Source organism: Macaca fascicularis, chromosome 13, assembly GCF_037993035.2.
Source record: "Macaca fascicularis isolate 582-1 chromosome 13, T2T-MFA8v1.1".
NCBI classification, from domain to species: domain Eukaryota; kingdom Metazoa; phylum Chordata; class Mammalia; order Primates; family Cercopithecidae; genus Macaca; species Macaca fascicularis.
Window position 1 is genome coordinate 13408999 of NC_088387.1, and position 19843 is coordinate 13428841.

General features: G+C 44.0%; 1 protein-coding gene and 1 long non-coding RNA gene across 2 annotated transcripts in view; one reads left to right on the forward strand and one right to left on the reverse strand.

The window, feature by feature from the left end:
• Positions 1-3405: 3405 nt before the first annotated feature.
• The window catches only part of LOC135966940 (uncharacterized), a 43000-nt gene continuing 26562 nt past the window's right edge, over positions 3406-19843 (reverse strand). The window contains exon 4 of the long non-coding RNA XR_012421738.1: positions 3406-5121. This is a non-coding gene — a long non-coding RNA (uncharacterized lncRNA). The remainder of the gene's footprint in view (positions 5122-19843) is intronic.
• LOC135966939 (protein FAM90A5-like) lies at positions 6089-9081 on the forward strand. The gene is made up of 4 exons (XM_065527698.1): positions 6089-6208; positions 6696-6895; positions 7355-7463; positions 8119-9081. Exons 1-4 carry the CDS (start codon positions 6089-6091, stop codon positions 9079-9081), a joined length of 1392 nt encoding a protein of 463 aa, XP_065383770.1.

Here is a 19843-nt window from a genome sequence, read left to right on the forward strand (position 1 = left end):
CATCTCTTCCTTTAGATGACAAGAACAATATCACGGTGGGTGTACAATCCGTGTGTTTTTGGAAGCAATGTCATTCTCTCTTCTTCTAGGTTTTATGACTCATATCACAGGTGGGGTGTACACCCTTTGTTATATTGGATGGACTCTCATCCTCTTTCCACATGTATCTTTAGAACAATATCCCATGGGGGCTGTCCATCCCTTCAATATTGGTACTAATACCACCTTCTCCTTTCCTGGATATGAGAAACAATATCACAGGAGGGGTGTACACCCCTTGCAATATTGGTAGTAATGTCACCAATCCCCTGTGTTTATTAAGGAAAAAATCCCAGGGTGGCTGTACGGTTCCTACTTTATTGGGAGTAATATCATCCTCTCACCCCCTGGATAAGAGGAACCATATCACTGAAGAGGTGTCCACCCCCTTCGATATTGTCAGCCATGTCATCTTCTTCCCGCCTGGATATTAGGAATGATACCCTGGGGTTGGGGGCGGTGTACACCCACTGCAATATCGAAAGTAAAATCAGCCTCTTTCCCGCTAGATATTAGGAACTACATCACAGGCGTGTGTGCACCTTCTGGGATATTGGGAGTACTATCAGCCTCCACGCCGCTGCATATTAGGAGCAATATACAGGGGACAGGGTGGTTACACCCCCTGCGATATTGAGAGCAATATTCTTCTCTTTCCCCTGTACATTAGGAACTACATCACAGGGGTCTGTACGCCTTCTGTGATATTGGGATTAATGTTATCCTCTCCCCCACTGAACATCAAAAACAGTATCACAGAAGGTTGTACACCCGCTGCGATATGGCCAGTAACATCATCGTCTCTATCTTTGGATACTAGGAACAACATCTAAGAGGGTGTGTACACTCCCCTGCAATATTGGGCATAATGTTATCCTCTCTTCCCCTGGATATTAGAAACGATATCCCTGGCGGACAGAGGTGGAGTACATTAAGAACAATATCACCGGGTGAATGTACACCCCCTGCGATATTGGGTGTAGTGTCATCCTCTCTTGCCTAGGATATTAAAAACAATTACACAGGAGGGGTGTACAGCCACAGCCCCTGCGTTATTGGGAGTAATAACATCTTCTCCCCCTCTCGATATAAGGAACAATATCCCAAGGTGGATGTACATCCTCTGCGATATTGGGTGTAATGTCATCGTCTCCCAAAGTGGATATTGAACATAGCGTCACAGGGGGTTATACATCTTCTTCGATATTGGGAGTAATATCATCCTCTCCCCTCAGGATCGTAGGCAAAATATCGAAGGGGTTTTACAACTCGTGCGATATGGGCAGTAATATCATCCTCTTCCCACCTAGATGTTAGGAACTATATTACAGGCGGTAGTACACTTCTTGTGATATTGGGAGTCATATCAACCTCTCCCACTCAGGATATAAGGAACAAAATGACCGAAGGGATGGACACCCACTGCGATAGTTTCAATAATGTCATCCTCTACCCCCTGACTATTAGAAATAATATCACAGAGGGATGTACACTTTCTTCGATATTGGGAGTAATATCATCCTCTCCCCGTCGGATATCAGGAACAAGTCTGTTAATTATTAATATTAATAAATACAATAAAAATTGATAGCAATCATCAATATTAATAATCACAATAAAGATAGTATAAATTAATACTGGTAAAAAATGTTAACGATTAGTATAACAATTAATCATAATATCACTATTAATAAAATAATGATATCAGCAATTAATGTTACTGAAATCAATACTAAGTGATGTTGGTAATAAAATAATTATTAATATTAAGAACTAATAATATTGTTAAATGACATTAATATTACTAATTATTCTCAAGAGTACATAATCATATATTTAAAATAATTATCCATAGCTAATAATGGTATCCTATTAATTGTGTCATTGATAATTATTAAAATCGACCATAGATGTTTAATAATTAATCATATTATTACTCCTAATACCACAGGGGGTGTACACCTACCTGTGATGTTGTTCCTAATATCCAGGGACGGAGAGCATGATTTTAGTTTTAATATCGCAGTAGGTGTGCACTCACCCTGTGCAGTGATGCTAATATCTAGGGGGTAGAGTATGACATGACTTCCAACATAGCAATGAATGGACAGCCGCCCAGTGATATTGCTCCTAATATTCACCAAAGAAGCGTATAATATCTCTCCCAATATCGCAGGGAGGGTACAACTCATCTGTGATATGGTTCCTAGTATCCAGATGGGGAGAGGATGATAATAATTCCAGTATCGCAGGCTGTGTTCACCTGCCCTGTGATATTGTTATTTATATCATAGAAGGGAGAGGATGATATTACTCCCCGTAGAGCAGGAGGCATACACCCAGTCTGGGATATTGTTCCTAATATCCATGGGGGGGAGAGGCTAATGTTACTTCCAATATGACAGGGGGTATACATCCACCCTGTGATACTCTTCTTAATATTCCTAGGCCGAGAGGTTGATATTACTCCCAGTATCACAGACACTGTACATCCCCGTGTGATATTCCTCCTGATATCCGGAACAGGAGAAGATGGTTTTAATCCCCATATCGAAGGAGGTGAACACCCACTCTGTGATATCTTTCCTAATATGCAGGGGGAGAGAGCATAATATTATTCCCAATATTGCAGAAGATGTACACATGCCCCCGTGATATTATCCTTAATAATCCAAGGCACAGAAGATAATGTTACTCCCAATATCGCAGAAAGTGTACACCCCCACAGTGATGTTGTTTCCATGATCCAGGAGGGAAGAGGATGATATTACTTTCAATATCGCAGGGTGTGTACACGCCCCCGGTGATACTGTTCCCAATTTCCACCCAAGAGAGGATGATACTACTCCGAATATCGCAGGGATTAAAAACACGGGGGTGTACAGTGTCTGTGATACTAGGAGTAATATCAACCTCTCGGCCTTGGAATATAAAGAATATCACAGGGTGGATGTACACCCCCTGCCACATTGGGAGTAATATCCTCTCCCTTCGAAGATATTAATAACAATGTCACAGGGCCGGTGAACACAGCCTACGACACTGGGATTATTATCATCCTCTCCTCCTCTGGATATTAGAAATCATAACACGAAGACCTGTACCCTCCCTGCGATATTGGGACTAATATCATACTCATCTTCCGTGAATATAAGGAGCCATATCACCGGGTGGCTGTCTATTCATTGCTATGTTGGGAGTCATGTCATACTCTACCACACTGGATATTAGGATTTGTGTCACAGGGTGAGTGTGCGCTTATTGCGATATTAAAACTAAAACCATGCTCTCCCTCCCTGGATATTAGGAATGACATCACAGGTAGGTGTACACACCCTGCGGTATTAGGAGTAATAATATGATTAATTATTAAACACTAATGACCAATTTTAATAATTATCGATGACACTATTAATCTGGGAAGTAAACTCCCAGATTTGGGACGTACTTCAGAGGTAGAATATTCATCCCGTCTTCTTTCCAGATGCCTGAGCACAGGGCCTTTCCATGCTTCTCCCCCGATCCTAAGAGTAGCTGAGGTCGAGACTCACTGAAAGCTCTAGGTAAAGATATCCCACCATGCACAGGCTATCTCCGTTCTCTGACCTGGGAACAACTCTGACCAGGATTCCACATCTAGGAGGCCTGGGAACTGAGTGGGATTTTCTGAGCAACGCCAAATGGCTGCTCCCTTTCCGCCGCCGTTGAGGGTCGTACCCTGGTTATCCAGATCACCTAGAAACTATCAGTATCCAGAATCAACAAGATCAACTCTCTGCTCCTCTGACAGCAGAAGGAGCATGACCAAAATGAACCAAAGAGCATGGCAGGAAACGATGTGACCGGAAAGCTCAGAGAACAGCCACAGGGGGATGTAAGCAGGCGTTCCCACCTGAATCATGAATAATTAATGAAGCGCAAATCCAGGAGAAATCGAGTTTCAGCAGGTGCAACTCATCCAACAGGAGATCGCCAGAGGGCCAACAACATTCAGCAACTGAGAGTCGGGTGTAGTGTCAAGTGGGACGCGACTGGTTCCAAAGCTCTAGAAGACCATGGGGTCACTTGGACCAAGTGAGAAAATGCCCCCAGTGTGCTGGTTCACCATTCCGACTCCTGCCTGTCTCTTCCCGTCCAGGGAACTTGGACCCTAACTCGTGCAGGTGCAGATGACGACGGGCAGAATGAGGGGACGTGGCACCCACGTTCCCCGACAAGAGAGTTCCACAGAAAGTCCGCTGGATCTTCGCAAATCCAGAGAAATGGCAACGGGACCCAAGGAAATAGAGCCGCACCGGTGTCCTGGAGACTCTTCAGGCATAATGCCTGGAGCCGCAGGACGAGCTGAAAAAGGAGCCAGGCACCGAAGGACAAAGCGGTGTTGACTTTCTTCATCTGGGTTTCCCAGTACAGTCCAATTCACGGTGGTTTCCAAGGGCCTCCTGGAGGAGAAAACACGTGAGGGTGTGGTCAGGGTTTTCTGCTGACGCACTTACTGTGGGGAAGAAGGAGAAGCTCTGAAGATGGATAACGACCGAGATTGCATGTCAAGGTGTACCTTCTTGATGACACTGTGGCCTACGTTGAAATAGAGTAAATATGGTCCAATTACACTGTGTCTATTTTAGCACCTTGTTTAAAAAAAAAAAAAAAAAAAAAAAGATGTAAAACCAGACAGGGGTACTTGCACCAGTGCTACATACCTGACGGGAAACATCTATTCTTCAAAGCTTGCAGCTGTACAGGTAGGTATTAGAATGTCTGTCCATAGTGAACATCATCTTAGAGTGGGCTGGGCAAATAGACCTTTCCAGGTCATGTAATTGGATTAAGTTGATTAGGTTAGGGTCCGTTTCGCGTCAGGGGTCCAGAGGCAGTATAAAAGGCAACCTGGAAAGCAAAGGTCCCTCTCTGCCCGTTCCTCCGGCTTCCTGAAGGCTGCACCGCTTCCAGCAGGGCTGCTCCAGCACCTGCCCATCTGAGCGCCAGCTCACCTGTCCATCTGAGCGCCAGCCGAGGAAAGAAAGTAGACCTGTAATTTCAGGTTAGTTTCCCTGAACGACTGGTTGTTTCACGCAATCCCTGAGGGGTTGGGGGAAAAGAGACAAAGGAGAGTGAAAGAAACGGATCACAATGGGGCTCGCTGATGCGGTAGGATGTGTTCTCCTTACCCGTAATTCTTGGAACAGAAAGCGAGAAAACATTTCCATCTCTGTGCCTGGGATAAGAGCCAGATGGAAATGCAAAAAGAAATTTATTCCAGCATGCTGAATTGGTGGGTAAATGGAAAAAGAACTTTGGAAAAGGGGTGGTTTGCCCTTTAGCCATGTAAGAAATTCATATGCCACTTGTTCAGCGTTTGTTTAGATGAATTCGTATGGCGTGTGTAAAATACCAGAAAAATAAATAAAGAGGGGCTGGAGCTAAAGCCAAAAAGACAGAGCAGGAAAGACCATCACCTGCTAGTGTGGTAGAGAGGGAGATAACTTCTCTCGATGAATTTGTGTTTGGAAGTTGCCTAATGAAACGGCAAGAGTAGTGATTTGAGTTCTGATAGGAAGCATCCCTTATCCCTGCCTTCAAGCAGACCTGCCAAGGGGTGACATCGGCCATGCCCTGTAGCTTCTATTCTTTTGTCCCTCAGGGGAGAGAGAATCATTGTGTCTTCTACTGGAGTGAATGGTGGTAGACCTAAGTCCAGTCTCCAGAATCAGTTGTTTGGTTGGGATTGAAATCTCAACTCCAACTCCACATACCTAGGCCGTGGGCCATGTGGCAGGCAAAGTTTACTCTTGGACCAGGTAGTCACGGCAGAGGAACACACAATATCTGAGGATGCACACACCACATTGTGATCCACAGATTTGACCGACGGGTGGTGAGGTCTCCTCATGACCACACCGTCATGGAATTAGCTGAGGGTTTCTTGTGGGTGTGTGAATATCCAATGTGCCTAACCATCGCTTTGTGTGTGTTTGTGTGTGATTCAGGTGACCCAACCATCAACCCCTGAAAAAGGCGGCCAAAAAACGCCCAGGAGACGAAGAAGATGGCACGTCGTGACCCCAAAAGTGGGGCAAACAGACTCGTGAGAGCCCAGACCCTCCAGAAGCAGCAGAGGGCCCCAGTTGGGCCAAGGGCTCCCCCACCCGATGAAGAAGATCCCAGGGTATGTCTAGCCTTGGAATCTTTTGGGTATCGAGGGGGGAGGAGGGGGCGAGTGTCACACGGTCCTCAGAGACTGGGTTGGATTTCAAAGAGTTCTGCCAGCACCACCCGGGTTGCTTTTCCCATCCAAGGTGGGCCTGGCTTGGGACCTCCTCCCCGGCCCGACAGGTCCCTGGAGAGACTCTTGGGAGCAACCTCCCTTTCCACTCAGAATCCTGTGTAGCCAGGTTGGGCTGTGTTGTGGACATCGGGTTCATGATCGTCCCCGCTAGAACCCTGAGTCCTTCCTTTGAGAGTTCCTCCGTCACATGGGCTTTGGGAGGGAACATCGTAACCGAACCCTCCCGCCACTTAAGGGCCCCCATGCCGGTGTCCCCGCTTTGGAATCCTCACTCAGTTCTGAATTCACAATCCGTCTCAATGTTGACATTGGATCACTGCCTGTGGCTTCAGCTCATTCACTGGCATCACTTCCTTTCCACCCACAGGTCAAGTGCAAAAACTGCGGGGCCTTTGGCCACACGGCCAGAAGTACCAGGTGCCCCATGAAGTGCTGGAACGGAGCCCTGGTTCCCCAGACCTTTGGGAGAAAGGAAGGGAAGGAAAACCGGAAACCATGGAAGCCCCAGGTTCGAAGGAACCCTGGGCCCTTGAACAAGGAAAAGGGAGAGAAGGAAGCGAGACCAAGGTGAGCAGTGGGAGGGGTTTTCACCACCCTTAGGGCACTGCCACCTAAGGACACAGTGTCTCTGCACCCGCACACCTTGTGCCTTTCCGTCTCTGGGACAGGGAAGGAACGCTGCAGAGAAACAGACCAGAGCTCCGTGTCCTCCCGGGTTCCCCATCCGGGAGCTCCTTTGGCTCTGGGAGATTCAGGGACGGTGGAGAGGCGGGGGCGCTTCGTGTGGGTTCCCCATGACAGGGGGAAAAGCAACGGAATCCAAATGACAGTACTTACTTGGGAAGCCTAGAGGGCCACCAGCAGGATGGGAAGGTTGGCACATGAGGGAAGGTGCAGAGGCGGAAAGGGCGCAAAAGTTCCATTTATGTATCACAAAACACAGAACGGGACTGGGCCCCAGACAGGGTTCTCCCTGTCTCCTGGGGAGAACCAGGGGGCAGGGCCTGAACTTTTTCTCTTCTGCAGGCAACAAGACCTGCAGAGGAAGGCTCTCCTCCAGATCTTTTCCGGGACACCTCCGGAGAAGCTGCCGCCAAATCGAAAAGAATCCATGGAATCTTGTGATTATCTGAGGGTGAGTGTCACCCTGGGCCCCTGGTCTTTTTCTCCTCTAGGTCACCCTGGTTGATTTCCTTTCAGGTTCCCGTGTGTGTGAGGGGATCGGGGAACCCTTCTTCCTGCCTTCTTGGGGTCAGGAACTCCATGATCCTTCCAGGTCCATTTGATTCCAGATGAAGGCATCTGAAGATGCCGTATTTCCTGTTGCTTTCTCTCTGTGCAATGATGGCAAGCCTGCCAACAACGTCTTCCTAGCGGCGTGAGGAAATTAGTCCCTCAGGGGCCCCAAACATGGAGGCGGCTCACCCCAGGAACATGCATGTTTTCAGAAAAGACGTCCTGGGAACCCTTGAGCCACCGACCTGCCTTCAGAAGGGCATTAGTCCGTCCCACTTCATGGAAGGCTGAGTGGAGGCGCTTTGATCCAGTGAATGCCCAAGACACAGTCTTTAGAAAAATGGCATTCTCAGATCATAGCTCGAGAGTGCATTTTTCATGGGTCTTGCCCCGATCAGCACTCACCTTGAGGATCTGTCCCTACTTCCAAGGACCGCCTGTCCTTACCGTATTAAGAATTTCCTGCTGTGTACACCTTGTCTTTGGATGTGGTTGATTTCCATGTTGGCTCGATGCCGAGGAACTTCTAACGTGTGTGGTCTCCTTTCTTTCAGGTTGCAAGCAGGCCAATGCCGGTCCAAGCAACTAATAAGAGGCCACGCGTGGACCGTGCCCTCACTGATGGCTCAGCTACGAAAATGTCTGACACGGTATCCATCTTGGCTTCACTGTCTCCCCTCAGAAAAGCCAGTCTGAGCTCCTCGTCAAGTCTCCGACCAAAGGAACGACAGACAGGGGCTGTGGCCGACATCCCTCAGCCTGGAGTCAGGCAGCAGGGCCCGGAGCCTCTCGTCGTGAGGAAGCCGACACACAGCAGGCCTCAGGGTGGCCGTCGAGAAGTTCCCCAGGCTGCCTCCAAGCCCCACGGCCTGATCCGGGTCATCAGCCCCCAGGCACAAGACAAACGTCCTGCGGTGACCTCACAGCCCTGCCCACCAGCCGACACACACAGCTTGGGCCTCGGCTCCAATCTCAGTTTCAGGCCAGGAGCCAAGAGACCTGCCCAGGCTCCGACTCAGGCTTGCCTGAACTTCCCCAAGAAACCGAGAATGGGTCCCTTCCAGATGCCCGAAAATGCCATCCAGGGAGGTGAGCTGGGGGCCCCGGAGACTCTCCAACCTCCGCCAGCTGCAACCGAACTCAGACCAAGTCCGTCGCCCCAGATGAGCAGGAGGACACCCGCCCAGGTGCCCAGCAGCGACCGGCAGCCTCCGCACAGCAGACCTTGCCTGCCTACTGCCCAGGCCTGCACCATGTCCCATCACCCAGCGGCCAGCCACGATGGGGCCCAGCCTCTCAGAATGCTCTTCCGGAGACTGGAAAACGGATGGTGGAGCTCCAGCCTCCTGACAGCTCCCTTGTTTCCCTCTCCTGAGAAGCCGGGAGCCTTCCTCGCTCACAGCCGTCATGTCTCAGAGAAGTCTGAGGCTCCCTGTGTTCCTGTCCCCCTGAGTGTCCTCTATGAGGACCTTCAGGTTTCCTCCTCCTCAGAGGACAGCGATTCTGACCTGGAGTGAGACTACAGGTGGCCAGGGCTCCATTGCATCCAGCTCCCGTGATTTGGAGGGGTCTGTGGGACTAAGGAGCACAGAGCAGAGAGCAGACTGTGTGTGGTGACTCCCAAACTCCCCAGCTGTGGTGCTTCTGGGGATGTTGGAGCCCAGGCCAGGCAGGGACCACATGCAGAGACTCTGCCTCATCGAATTCTGGTGAGGGACATTGTAGTTCTCAGGGCGCTCCGGAAACCCGCCACCAGAAGCATCTGTGCCAATGATTCGTTGCCTCAGAAACTGGGTGACGGTGACGCGTGGGAGTCAGACTTCCGCTGTGATGTCAGTAGCAAACTGGGGAATGACTGTGCATTTGCTCTCTAGATGACTGAATCAGGGAACAGTTAGGGAACCCTGAGAGATGCAGGCCTTCAGCTGTGCCCCGCCCTGACAGCAGTGTTTTGGACGCTGTGAAGCGTTCTGCACAAAGCGTTCTTGGGGTGTTTCCTCAGCCTCGAAAATTGGGCTCTGGAATGCCATTGGAAATAGGTGTGTTTAATTTGTTTTGAAGTGAATAAAATTCTCAAAAAGATGACGTACTCTCTTTTGACTTTCATTCCGTGTTTGTGTGTAACTGATTTTCCAAGGGCTTGAAAATTTCTTGACTTGTCAGCAATCCAAGTCATTTTGTCTCCGAAACAGAGTTGATTGAGGGGACCGCAGGTCTTCGCAGGACCTGTGACTTCTGAAGCATCCACAGGGGCAAGAGAACCTCAGCCCCACTCTACCAACACGCACCTAGTCAAATTCCGCCAAGTGAATCTCACGCACACTAACACGTGAGGAGTGTTGCTTACACCACGAGTCCCCATTTGGCTCACGGCGATGCCACATGTGGGGTTTCACACGTATGTGTTGCACCGCAGTCCATTTCACAGTGGTAGAATAAATGTATTGGTTTTTTGTCGGTTTGTTGGAGGCAAAAGCCTGTGATGTTGTTGGTTTTTGGTGGGAGAGTTTCACTTTCGAAAAGAAAATACTCTGAAAATGGAGGTTGTCCTAGATTGTATTTCAAAGTGAGTCTACTTGATGCCAGTGAAGCATATTTTGGCATATAATACATACGGTTATATTATATTTTGTCTATATTACCTCATTTAAAAAAACTATTTTGTGAAAAATGTCAGAGTTAGATATACCAATGTTCAATTTCTGATCACGTGTCCAGAAGCACTGTAAAATGCAGCCTAGAATGCAAAAACTTCTTTGTTGAATTCTCTGCAGAGCGGCATTGCATTCAGGGGTTTTCAAGGTGCACTAGTGTGGTATGAGCTGGTCTTTGGCTTCCTGCTGAAGTTAGAATCCTGTAGATTGTTTAGGGGTGGTGTCTGCTTGTCCCATCTTTCCAGGTCATCATTAACCTTTCCTTGGCACCCACGTGGACTCAGAACTTACCTAGAGTCACAGGCAGGTCTGGGAAGCTGGCCTTGAGCCTTTGTGCAGTCCATGATGGTTCCATCCTCTGATCCGCTGGGGCACATTCTGCAGAGGGATGGGCTGGCATAAGCTGTCCCTGCCTTTCTGAAAATCACGGAGATTCCTGGTACCTGAGGCCACATAGAAATATCTGTGGAGTTTCAGGCAGGACAAGGATGCCATTCACAGGCTCCTGTTCTTCCACTTAATGGCAGCAAGAGTGATTCCTGGGTTTCCTAATTGACTTCAAAACAATTTTGGTGACTTTGTTGTGTCAATGACCACTCCTGTTTCTGTGGCATCCAGTTCACCTGTAAGGTTTTTGGGGATTATGTGGAAACTCGTGCATTTTTCCAGAGCCTCACTTCATCCTGAATGCTCTCAGGCATGCACAAGCAGATCCCTGCCTTGGTGGCATCTTGGAGCATTGCAGGAGACCCCTTAGGTCTAGGAGGCACTAGGAGGTCCATCAGGAATTGGGAGGGCATGTGTCTGCCCATCTGTAGTGTGAACTTCTATTCACCTTCAGAATGCAGATTCTTCCTGAACTAATACATTATCTTCATCTTGGTGTAAGTAGCCACAAAAGAATAATTCATATTAACTCCATGAATAAAAATAACTGAAAACCAACAATGGAGTTAATAACGACAATGTTAATTATTATAATATTGATAGTAATAATAAAACAAAGGCATTAGAGATTAGAGATTCCCTTAGGTGAAGGACAATGTGAAGATATAGGGATACATGAGTTGTTTGGACTCAGAGTCCAATGAAACGTGTTCCTCAAAGGCAAAGACAAGAAGCATAAGGAAAATACAAAGTTCATGGATGATCACCTGGGCTACCTTGGAACTCATGTGGGAACACTGCAGGCAAAGTGTACCTCATCCTGGGACTGCCCACCACCTAGCCCCCACTCACCTTCATGAGGTAGGACAGCAGGATAACGGGGAAGGAGTCCATGCAAGGGATGCAAGACTTGTGTCACACCTGATTCAAAGAAGTACTGCTTATGACAGATGTTTATCTCCTAACACTGTGGCACCTCTAACTACCTGGCTGCATGTCTGCCACTTGTTCTTCTTAGGTCACAGGAGGGACAGATATTACTGTCCACCCATCTGCATACAGCGCCATTGGAGGACTTTATCCTTGTTGCTTCCTCTTTGGAAAGGGGCAACATACATGGCAGATGCCATTCTCTGTCTCTTTGGAAAACTTTGCCAGCACATTTAAGGTTTTCTTCAGCCACAGAAAGCCACCTGCTTCAAAGTCTCACCCTCCACAAGTGGCAAGCACACAATTATTAATGGAGGCAAGGGATGCATAGACTTTGCCATTTGATTCAATTGGGACAAATAGGGGAGGCCTTCTTAGCTGAACAGCTCTGTCTGTGCGGCCAGTTGACAAAGTCAGGCTGCGTTGCCATTAGACTTGTTCCTTTGCACAGAAGGCTTCCCTCTAATCCTTTCTACAGATGTGGATCCTGACATTACTTCCTAATAAACATCCTGCACACTAAACTTCATCTATATCCAGCTCCCTGGGAACCAAACCTGTGACAAAAGTGAAAAGTTTCTAGGGAAAATATGGTTTCCTTATCAGACAGGGATCAAATTCTGCTGAGCTAGAACATAAGGTAAAGTCTGATGCCATCTCATGATTTTTTTTATTAGGACATTACCACTGCCAGCAAAAATTATGTGCATCAATTCATGGGGACAAAAATCATATTGGAGTGGGATGAAGTTGTTGTGAGTTGAGGAGAAATTTTGACGAATGAACTTTACCCTCAGTTGACTTCAGGAGAGGAGATGAAGATGAAAACAGCTGGAAATAAAAGATGTCCAAAAACATTTTTCTGATTTTTTAAAAATCAAATTTCAGGTTGGGAGACACTATGTTTAAATTCTAAAAGGATGTAGCATACTGAGAGGAAATAACAATAGATAAATTGTCCTTTTTGTAAATAATACACTTTATGGTACGACAGGAGACCAAGGGACACAACACAAATTTGGAGTTAAAGAAACTAAGAGACATTGTCGATACTCAGCTGTTATGGCAGAGATGCCGGAATGATGGATGTCCATGTAGCAGTATTTTTTTTTTTTAGACATAATCTTGATCTATAACCAGGCTGGGGTGCAATAGTGTGATCTCAGCTCACTGCAACCTCCGCCTCCTTGGTTCAAGAAATCGTCCTGCCTCAGCCTCCCAAGTAGCTGGGACTACTTGCGCACCACCACACTCAGCTAATTTTTGTATTTTTAGTAGAGATGTGGTTTCACCATGTTGGCTAGGATGGTCTCGATCTCCTGATCTTGTGATCTGCACCCCTTGGCCTCCCAAAGGGTTAGGATTAGAGGTATGAGCCACTATGCCCGGCCCATGTAGCAGTACTTTTGAACTTAATGGCTGAAAGCATCCACCTCCAAACTTATGTATTATATTCGCAAAAGAGTACAAACCATGTAATGAATTTTAAGGGGAAGACAAGCCTGTGGGAATTCAACAGCCATGGCAACGTTTTGAACTTCTTTTTATTAAACATATAAGAAGTAAGTGAAGTTCAAGACCTAACAGAATTGCCAGGAATTATTTGAAGAATTACCAAGATGACTTAGACACTATGAAATCCTTACGATGCCCTCTGGTGGAGTTTCCTCCTGGAGCCAGTGATTTTTAAGCCAGAGGCAAATGTCTCTGCAGGCATAAGAATTCGACCCAAATGTACTCTTCAATTTTAAATGAGATGACAATAAAATTGTCTCCTATATAGTAACAACTTTTTTTTTTCTTTCAGACAGAGTCTTTTTCTGTTGCCTAGGCTGGAGTGGAATGGGGCACTCTTGGCTCACTGCAATCTCTGCCTCCTGGGTTCAAGTGATTTTCCCACCTCATCCTCCTAAGTAGCTAGGATTATAAGCATGTGCCACCATGTCTGACTGATTTTTGTATCAGCAAAATTATTTCTGGGGTGGAGAGTTAGGGACCTTTATTCTCCCACATCCAAAAACGTGTTCTCCAAATGATCTGTCAATAGAAATAACTGATACGTATATTTGCTAACCTATCTTTTTCTGTCTTTAAATTCAGAACTAGAGTGTGGAAAAGTTATATTAAGAAGGTTTTCTCAATTTTCAACACAAGTGATGGGCTAGGCACTATTCTAGGTGCTACAGATACACATTCACATACCCACAATAGTTATGCACCAAAAGAAAAGTACAGATTAGCTTTTTGTTTTTTTGAGATGAAGGTTAATTCTATCACCCAGGATGGAATGCAGAGGCGCAATCTCAGCTCACTGCAACCTCTGCCTCCTGGGTTCAAGCGATTCTCCTGCCTCAGCCTCCTGAGTAGCTGGGATTACAGGCATGTGCCACCATGCCCAGAAAACTTTTGTATTTTTCAGAAAGACGGCTTTCATTATGTTGGCCAGGCTGGTCTCAAACCCCTGGTCTCAAGTGATCCCTGCACCTCGACCTTCCAAAGTGCTGGGATTATAAGCATGAGCCATAGTGCCCAGCCAAAGAGAATAGCTTTAAATAGAAAGCATGAAAACAAAAGAAACGTATGCCCATCAATTTTATACTGTATTTGGCCAGGTGCAGAAGACCGACTTGTAGTATTGTAAGGAATAAGGTCAGTTCACATCTAATTGTTTGGACAAGTCACCAGAAACCAAAAGTTGGAGGAGTTGTATCTTTTGAGGTGGGTTGCACAGGCAAGCAGCAAGTTGCTATCTCTCCAAAGTCCTAAACTGTTCTATGTCTCCTACTGTGGAAAAACGCATCTTCTACTTGATTTCAATTTATATAGGAAAATGCTTAATAAAACTAATAAGGGCTACATTCTTGGGACACAGCTAGACCACACATATACTGAATCTTGATTCTGGAAACACATCTTGTTCAATGTAATTGGATTTTCATGACAACAAAAATGTAACCCTGACACAATATTGGAGAGTCAAAAGGAAAGGACATTTTGGATTGAATTTTTTTATTTTAAAAAATGTCCTTGAGTTCTATTAACAATAGCTAAAATCTGGGAACAACTCAAATGTCTACCGAGAGGAAATCGATAAACAAATTATACGCATATTATAGAGTAATATTGGGCAATAAAGGGGGATGATCAACTCTATTAATCAACATCTTGGATCAATATAATCTTTCTCACCCTGAGTGGGGAAAGCTAAGCTAAAAAGTGTCCTATAATATAAATAAATGTGCACAAAATTCTAGAACAGACAAACCTAATATAAGCTAAAAAAAATTCAGAAAAGCCAGGTACAGTGGCTCATGCCTGTTATGCCAGCACTTTGTGAGGTGGGTGGATCACATGAGCTCAGGATTTTGAGACCAGACTGGCCAACATGCTGAAGCTACTCCGTCTTTACCAAAAATACAAAAATTAGCCCAGTGTGGTATTGTGTGCAGGAACAGAAAACCAAATACTACATATTCACCGTTATAAGTGAGAGCTAAACATTGGGTTATACATTGCTTAGCTCTCACTTATATGGAAACAATAGACACCGGAGATTCTTAGAGGGAGGAGGGAGGGTTGGGTACAAGGCCTTAAAAACTGTCTATTGGGTATTATGTTCACTATGTGTGTGATGAGATCATTCATACTCTAAACCTCAGCGTCACACAAGACATCCATGGAACAAACCTGCACATGTATCCTCTGTGTATAAAATTAAAATTAAAAAACTAAAATGAACTAACAGATATGAGTAGGAATTTCTCAAAAGAAGAGATACAAATGGACGATATATATATAAACAATTCTTACCCTCTCTAGTCATCACGGGAATGCAAATGAAAACTACCATGAAATATCACCTCACACCTGTTAGAATAACTATTATCAAAAAGATGGATGATAACAAGTGTTGGTAAGGATGTGGAGAAAAGGGAGCCTTTGTATACTGGTGGTGGGAATGTAAATTAGTATGGCCATCTTGGAAAATAGTATGGAGGTTTCTCAAAAAATTAACAATAAAAATACCATTTTGTTCCAGCAATCCCATTTATTTATATATATATATATATAACATATAATATATATATGAAGTCATTGAAATCATTATGTGAAAGAGATATCTGCACTCATATGTTCCTTTCAGCTCTGTTCACAATAATCAAGATATATGAAGAAGACACACATGTTATCATTCATTCACGGACGGATGAATTAACGTTTTATATATATATGTATGCACAATGGAATATTATTCAGTATTATATAATAATGAAACCCTGTCATTTGTGACAGCATCGGTGGATCTGAAGGGCATGAAGTCATGTGAAATAAACCAAACACAGAATGCAAATATTGTATGATTTCACTTGTATTTGAAATCTCAAATAAACTCAGAAGCAGAGAGTTGACTGGAGGTTGCCAGGAGCTCTGGTGCAGGCAAATGAGTAGGTGTGATTATAGTACAAAGTTTTAGATATACAAACATAAATAAGTTCAGGAGGTCTAATCTACAGCATAGTGCTTATAGTTATGAATGCTGTATTGCATACTTAAACTATAATAGGAGGGTGAATTTTATGTTAATTGTTCTTACTAATAGAAATAATAATTAGAATGGGAGGGAGAACTTCAGGAGGTGATGATTATGTTTATAATCTTGATAGTAGTGATGCTTTCACAATGTATCCTTATCCTCAAACTCACTGAGATATACACATTAAATAGGTACAGCTTTTTGAATGTAATCATATCTCAACAAAGTGTTTTTAAGGGAGGTTGGTTTAAAAACTTAAAAAGGAAGGGTAGATGTTCCTTTGCCCTTCTCCTACACCTTTTTTCTTCCTGCTGTCTAGAATTCAGAAATAATAGGTGGGAATTTAGCAGCCAATCTGGGGTATTTTCTAAAGTATAGCAGAGCAGATACCTGGAAGGGACCTGCATCCCTAATGATATTAGAAAGTATCTGTACTAGCCCTGAATGGTGTAACTACAGGTTAATTTTAAGTGACAAAGAAATCAACTTCTGTCTTGTTTAAGCAACTTCATTCAGGCATTAATTTTATAAACATGTAGAGAATACATACTCCTTATGAGCAGAAACAATGTTTATAAATAAAACAATGGAGATAAATAAAAGAAAATAAAAAGCAGTGAAACAAAGTGGTTTAATAGCTATACATAGTTGTTTTGTTGAAAGATTCTGCTGCTAATATTATTCAATATTTTTGTATGCTGGTGCAAGTAAGGAAATTTACATTGTCTAATAAAAATTATTTATCAATTTATAAAACAGTAAACATTTCATAGAATGGGGCTAAGAATCTGCACTGCAAAATAACTTTCAGTTGATTTTATGCACAGTAATTATTGAGAATCCCAACAGATCTGGACCTACATAGGTGCTATCAAGACTTAAGGAAGAAAATTTTCCTGACTCTATCCACACCTCCAGTTAGTAACAGATCTAGAGATTCAGAACTCAAATCCAGACCTCCTGCTTCCATGTGCAGTGGCCTTTCACTGTCCTGATTCGCTTCACTTGTTGAAGAGGATTTGAGAATAAATGACCACATGATTCAACTCTCTCCTCAGCTCTGAGGAATATAGCCCTGTCCTGGCAAACAAGAAGCTCACACAGTAGTAGAGGAGGCAAATAGACATTCACTAATCTAGCATACAAGCAGTAGGCACTGTACCATAAACAAGGCACTGTGGGGGTTCAGACCAGGAGCAAAGCAGGGATTAGCAGGGCTAGTAAAGTCTGGGAAGTGTTCACTAACAAAATGTCTAATCATTAACTAAACCAAATGGTTTCTCAACATGGCCTAATTAATTGTAACTTAATATAAATTGTTGGTTGTTCATAAACCTTAACCTTTTGCCAAAATATTTGTAGCTTATGTTCCCATTTAACAAGGTTTTCTGGTCAAAACTGTGCACCCACATCTTTCTAATGAACTTAGTGTCCAATAAAACATGGACTTTCAGTCATCCCATGAAGGTGATTTTGCGTGCATAATACATCTCTGTCTGTGAATATGCCTAATGAGGTATGGAAGGACATTTATTATCCAAACAAAGACATTCCACTGGTGCTAGAGAGCTACAGACAGAAGTTTTTTCTGCCTACTGGAAATAAAGGCAAGCTTTCTTCTTCCTTCAGCAGTGAGGATTGCTGTCCTCCTCTTTATCATTCTCTCTCTCTCTTTTTTTTGAATGGGCAAAACTCTACCAAATAACAAGATAAACTTTGTGTAAGCCTTGGTAAGAGCAGAGTGTCTGACACCTTATGGTGCTATAATACTCAAAGCAAAAGCAAAATCACCTATGACCAGAAAACGGAGTCACAGGAAATCTAGAAGACTTATTGGCCGAGAGACCTGTAGCCTCATAGTTCATTAGCTCTCCATAAGAACTCTCACGTGAAATGAAGTCAGTGGTGGTTCAAGTACTTGAAACCCTCATTACTCTACCTCTTAATGTGAATTAATTAGGCAAGTTTACTAGCAGTTACTAGACCTCAAAAGCAAGAGAATCAGGCATTATTCTACTAAATATTGTTCTCCATAACTCCTCTATTTTCTTTAGGAAAAGCTAGTTAGCCTAAGACACTTGGCATAAGGGCTATGCCAAAGCTATGTTGGGGTCAGCCAGGAAGGATTCATGGGGGTCTCCTTGAAAATATTACAATAATCGAAGAAATCTTCAACCTATTGCCCCTCAGTACTGTTGGTCCCTTGTACTTGATTTTTCCCCTTAAGTTTTATTCCAATTTCTAATATTATCATTCCCTCTTCTTTCTCAGCAACTAGTCCTCCAAAGTAGAACTTAAACAATGACCAGACATGGCCCTGCAACAGAGCATATCCTTCTACATTTAGCATGCAATCATGAATCACAGGTATAAGACCCCTTGAACAGACATGATTTTGGTGACTACATGTAGGACTTACTGCTTTTACCCAAGAAGAGGATCAGACATCCTAAGTAGCTCAGAAATTTTTCTGGAGCTCTTGAATGTGTATAGGCAAGAAAGATTAAGCAACCTGTTGCCTTACATGAGGCATACTATTTTCTTATGTTTTCTTTTGAATTCAGGATTTCAAGGTTGGGGAAGGAGTGGGAAAGTAGCCATGGACATGTGAGAATGTGGATGATCCTTTTACATTGTCAGGAACGGTTAAATTCTATGCTTTATGTTGTTTGCTAAAAGACACTTTCCAAAGCTTTCAACAGAAAATATAATGGCACACATGCCTATTCGTGGTGAACCCAGACTTTTTATCTAGTCTGTGATAGTCAGTTTCGAAAGACTGCTTAGGGTAATGAATCCTTCAAGTTGTACAGATGAAGGGAAGTTTTTGGACAATTCTCATTTTGCTGTAGGAAAACTAATCTGGAAGAAGTAAAAGGGAGAGATTGAAGTGGGAGAGAACGGAGGTGGAAAATGAGTTCAGTTGATCAAATATTTGTTAAGTATGTCGGGCCCTTACAAGGAAGCAAGCAAAGAACAAAAGCTTGTGATGGCCTTGCTCCTAAGAAGCCAGAGGCCAGTAACCTGGATGGCTATAGACCAGAAAAACGTTCACAAGCCCCTACAATACAGCACTGGCATAGGATGAAGAAGAAGATTCTTTCTATGAGATAAATAGCATACAACCAAATAAGAAAGCCAAAAGTTACACAAAGTTCAAAAACCTAAGGCACCAACCTTTAAGAGATCTGATTGTCGGTGATGACTTTGGAAGGAAAGTTATTATTAGGATTATTTTAGTACTAAGAGTTTTGAGCTGTCTATCCAATATTTTCATCTGCACCTCTGCCTTAGTAATACTGTCTGTGTGTGTGCGTGCGTGCGTGTGTGTGTGTGTGTGCACATGCACCTTTTCATGTATTTGAAATATATTATCTATACCACACTCCCCATAGGTTTGGGGGTTAATTACAAACAGGCTGATCTGAATCTATACTCTTAGGGACGGGGTTAAGCTACTCTACCACATTGTTAAGGGTTGATATGTAAGAGACTCTGAACATCTTATAAATTATCTTTAAAATGTTTCCTTTCTTGGGAAGGGAGGAATAAGTATTTGTAAACAAATGCAGAAATATCTTTACCTAAACAAAAGAACAGTTAGTTAACCTTGTTGTGATTAGCAGAGAGGATAGCTGCAGACACTATAAAATCACTCAGCAACAAGATTTGACAAAACGTTAAAGATGGCTCTATTTTTCCTGTTTTATACAGGAAAAGATTAAGGCCCTGGGAATTGAAGTACTTTTCCCAACAGTGGAGTAAATGTCAGAG

Bases quoted from the DNA above. Each gene is read 5' to 3' on its own strand.
- LOC135966939 (XM_065527698.1), top strand. From the start codon at position 6,089: ATGGCACGTCGTGACCCCAAAAGTGGGGCAAACAGACTCGTGAGAGCC. The intron at 6,896-7,354 runs GTGAGCAGTGGG...TCTCTTCTGCAG, and splicing joins GAGAAGGAAGCGAGACCAAG to GCAACAAGACCTGCAGAGGA. The intron at 7,464-8,118 runs GTGAGTGTCACC...CCTTTCTTTCAG, and splicing joins AATCTTGTGATTATCTGAGG to GTTGCAAGCAGGCCAATGCC.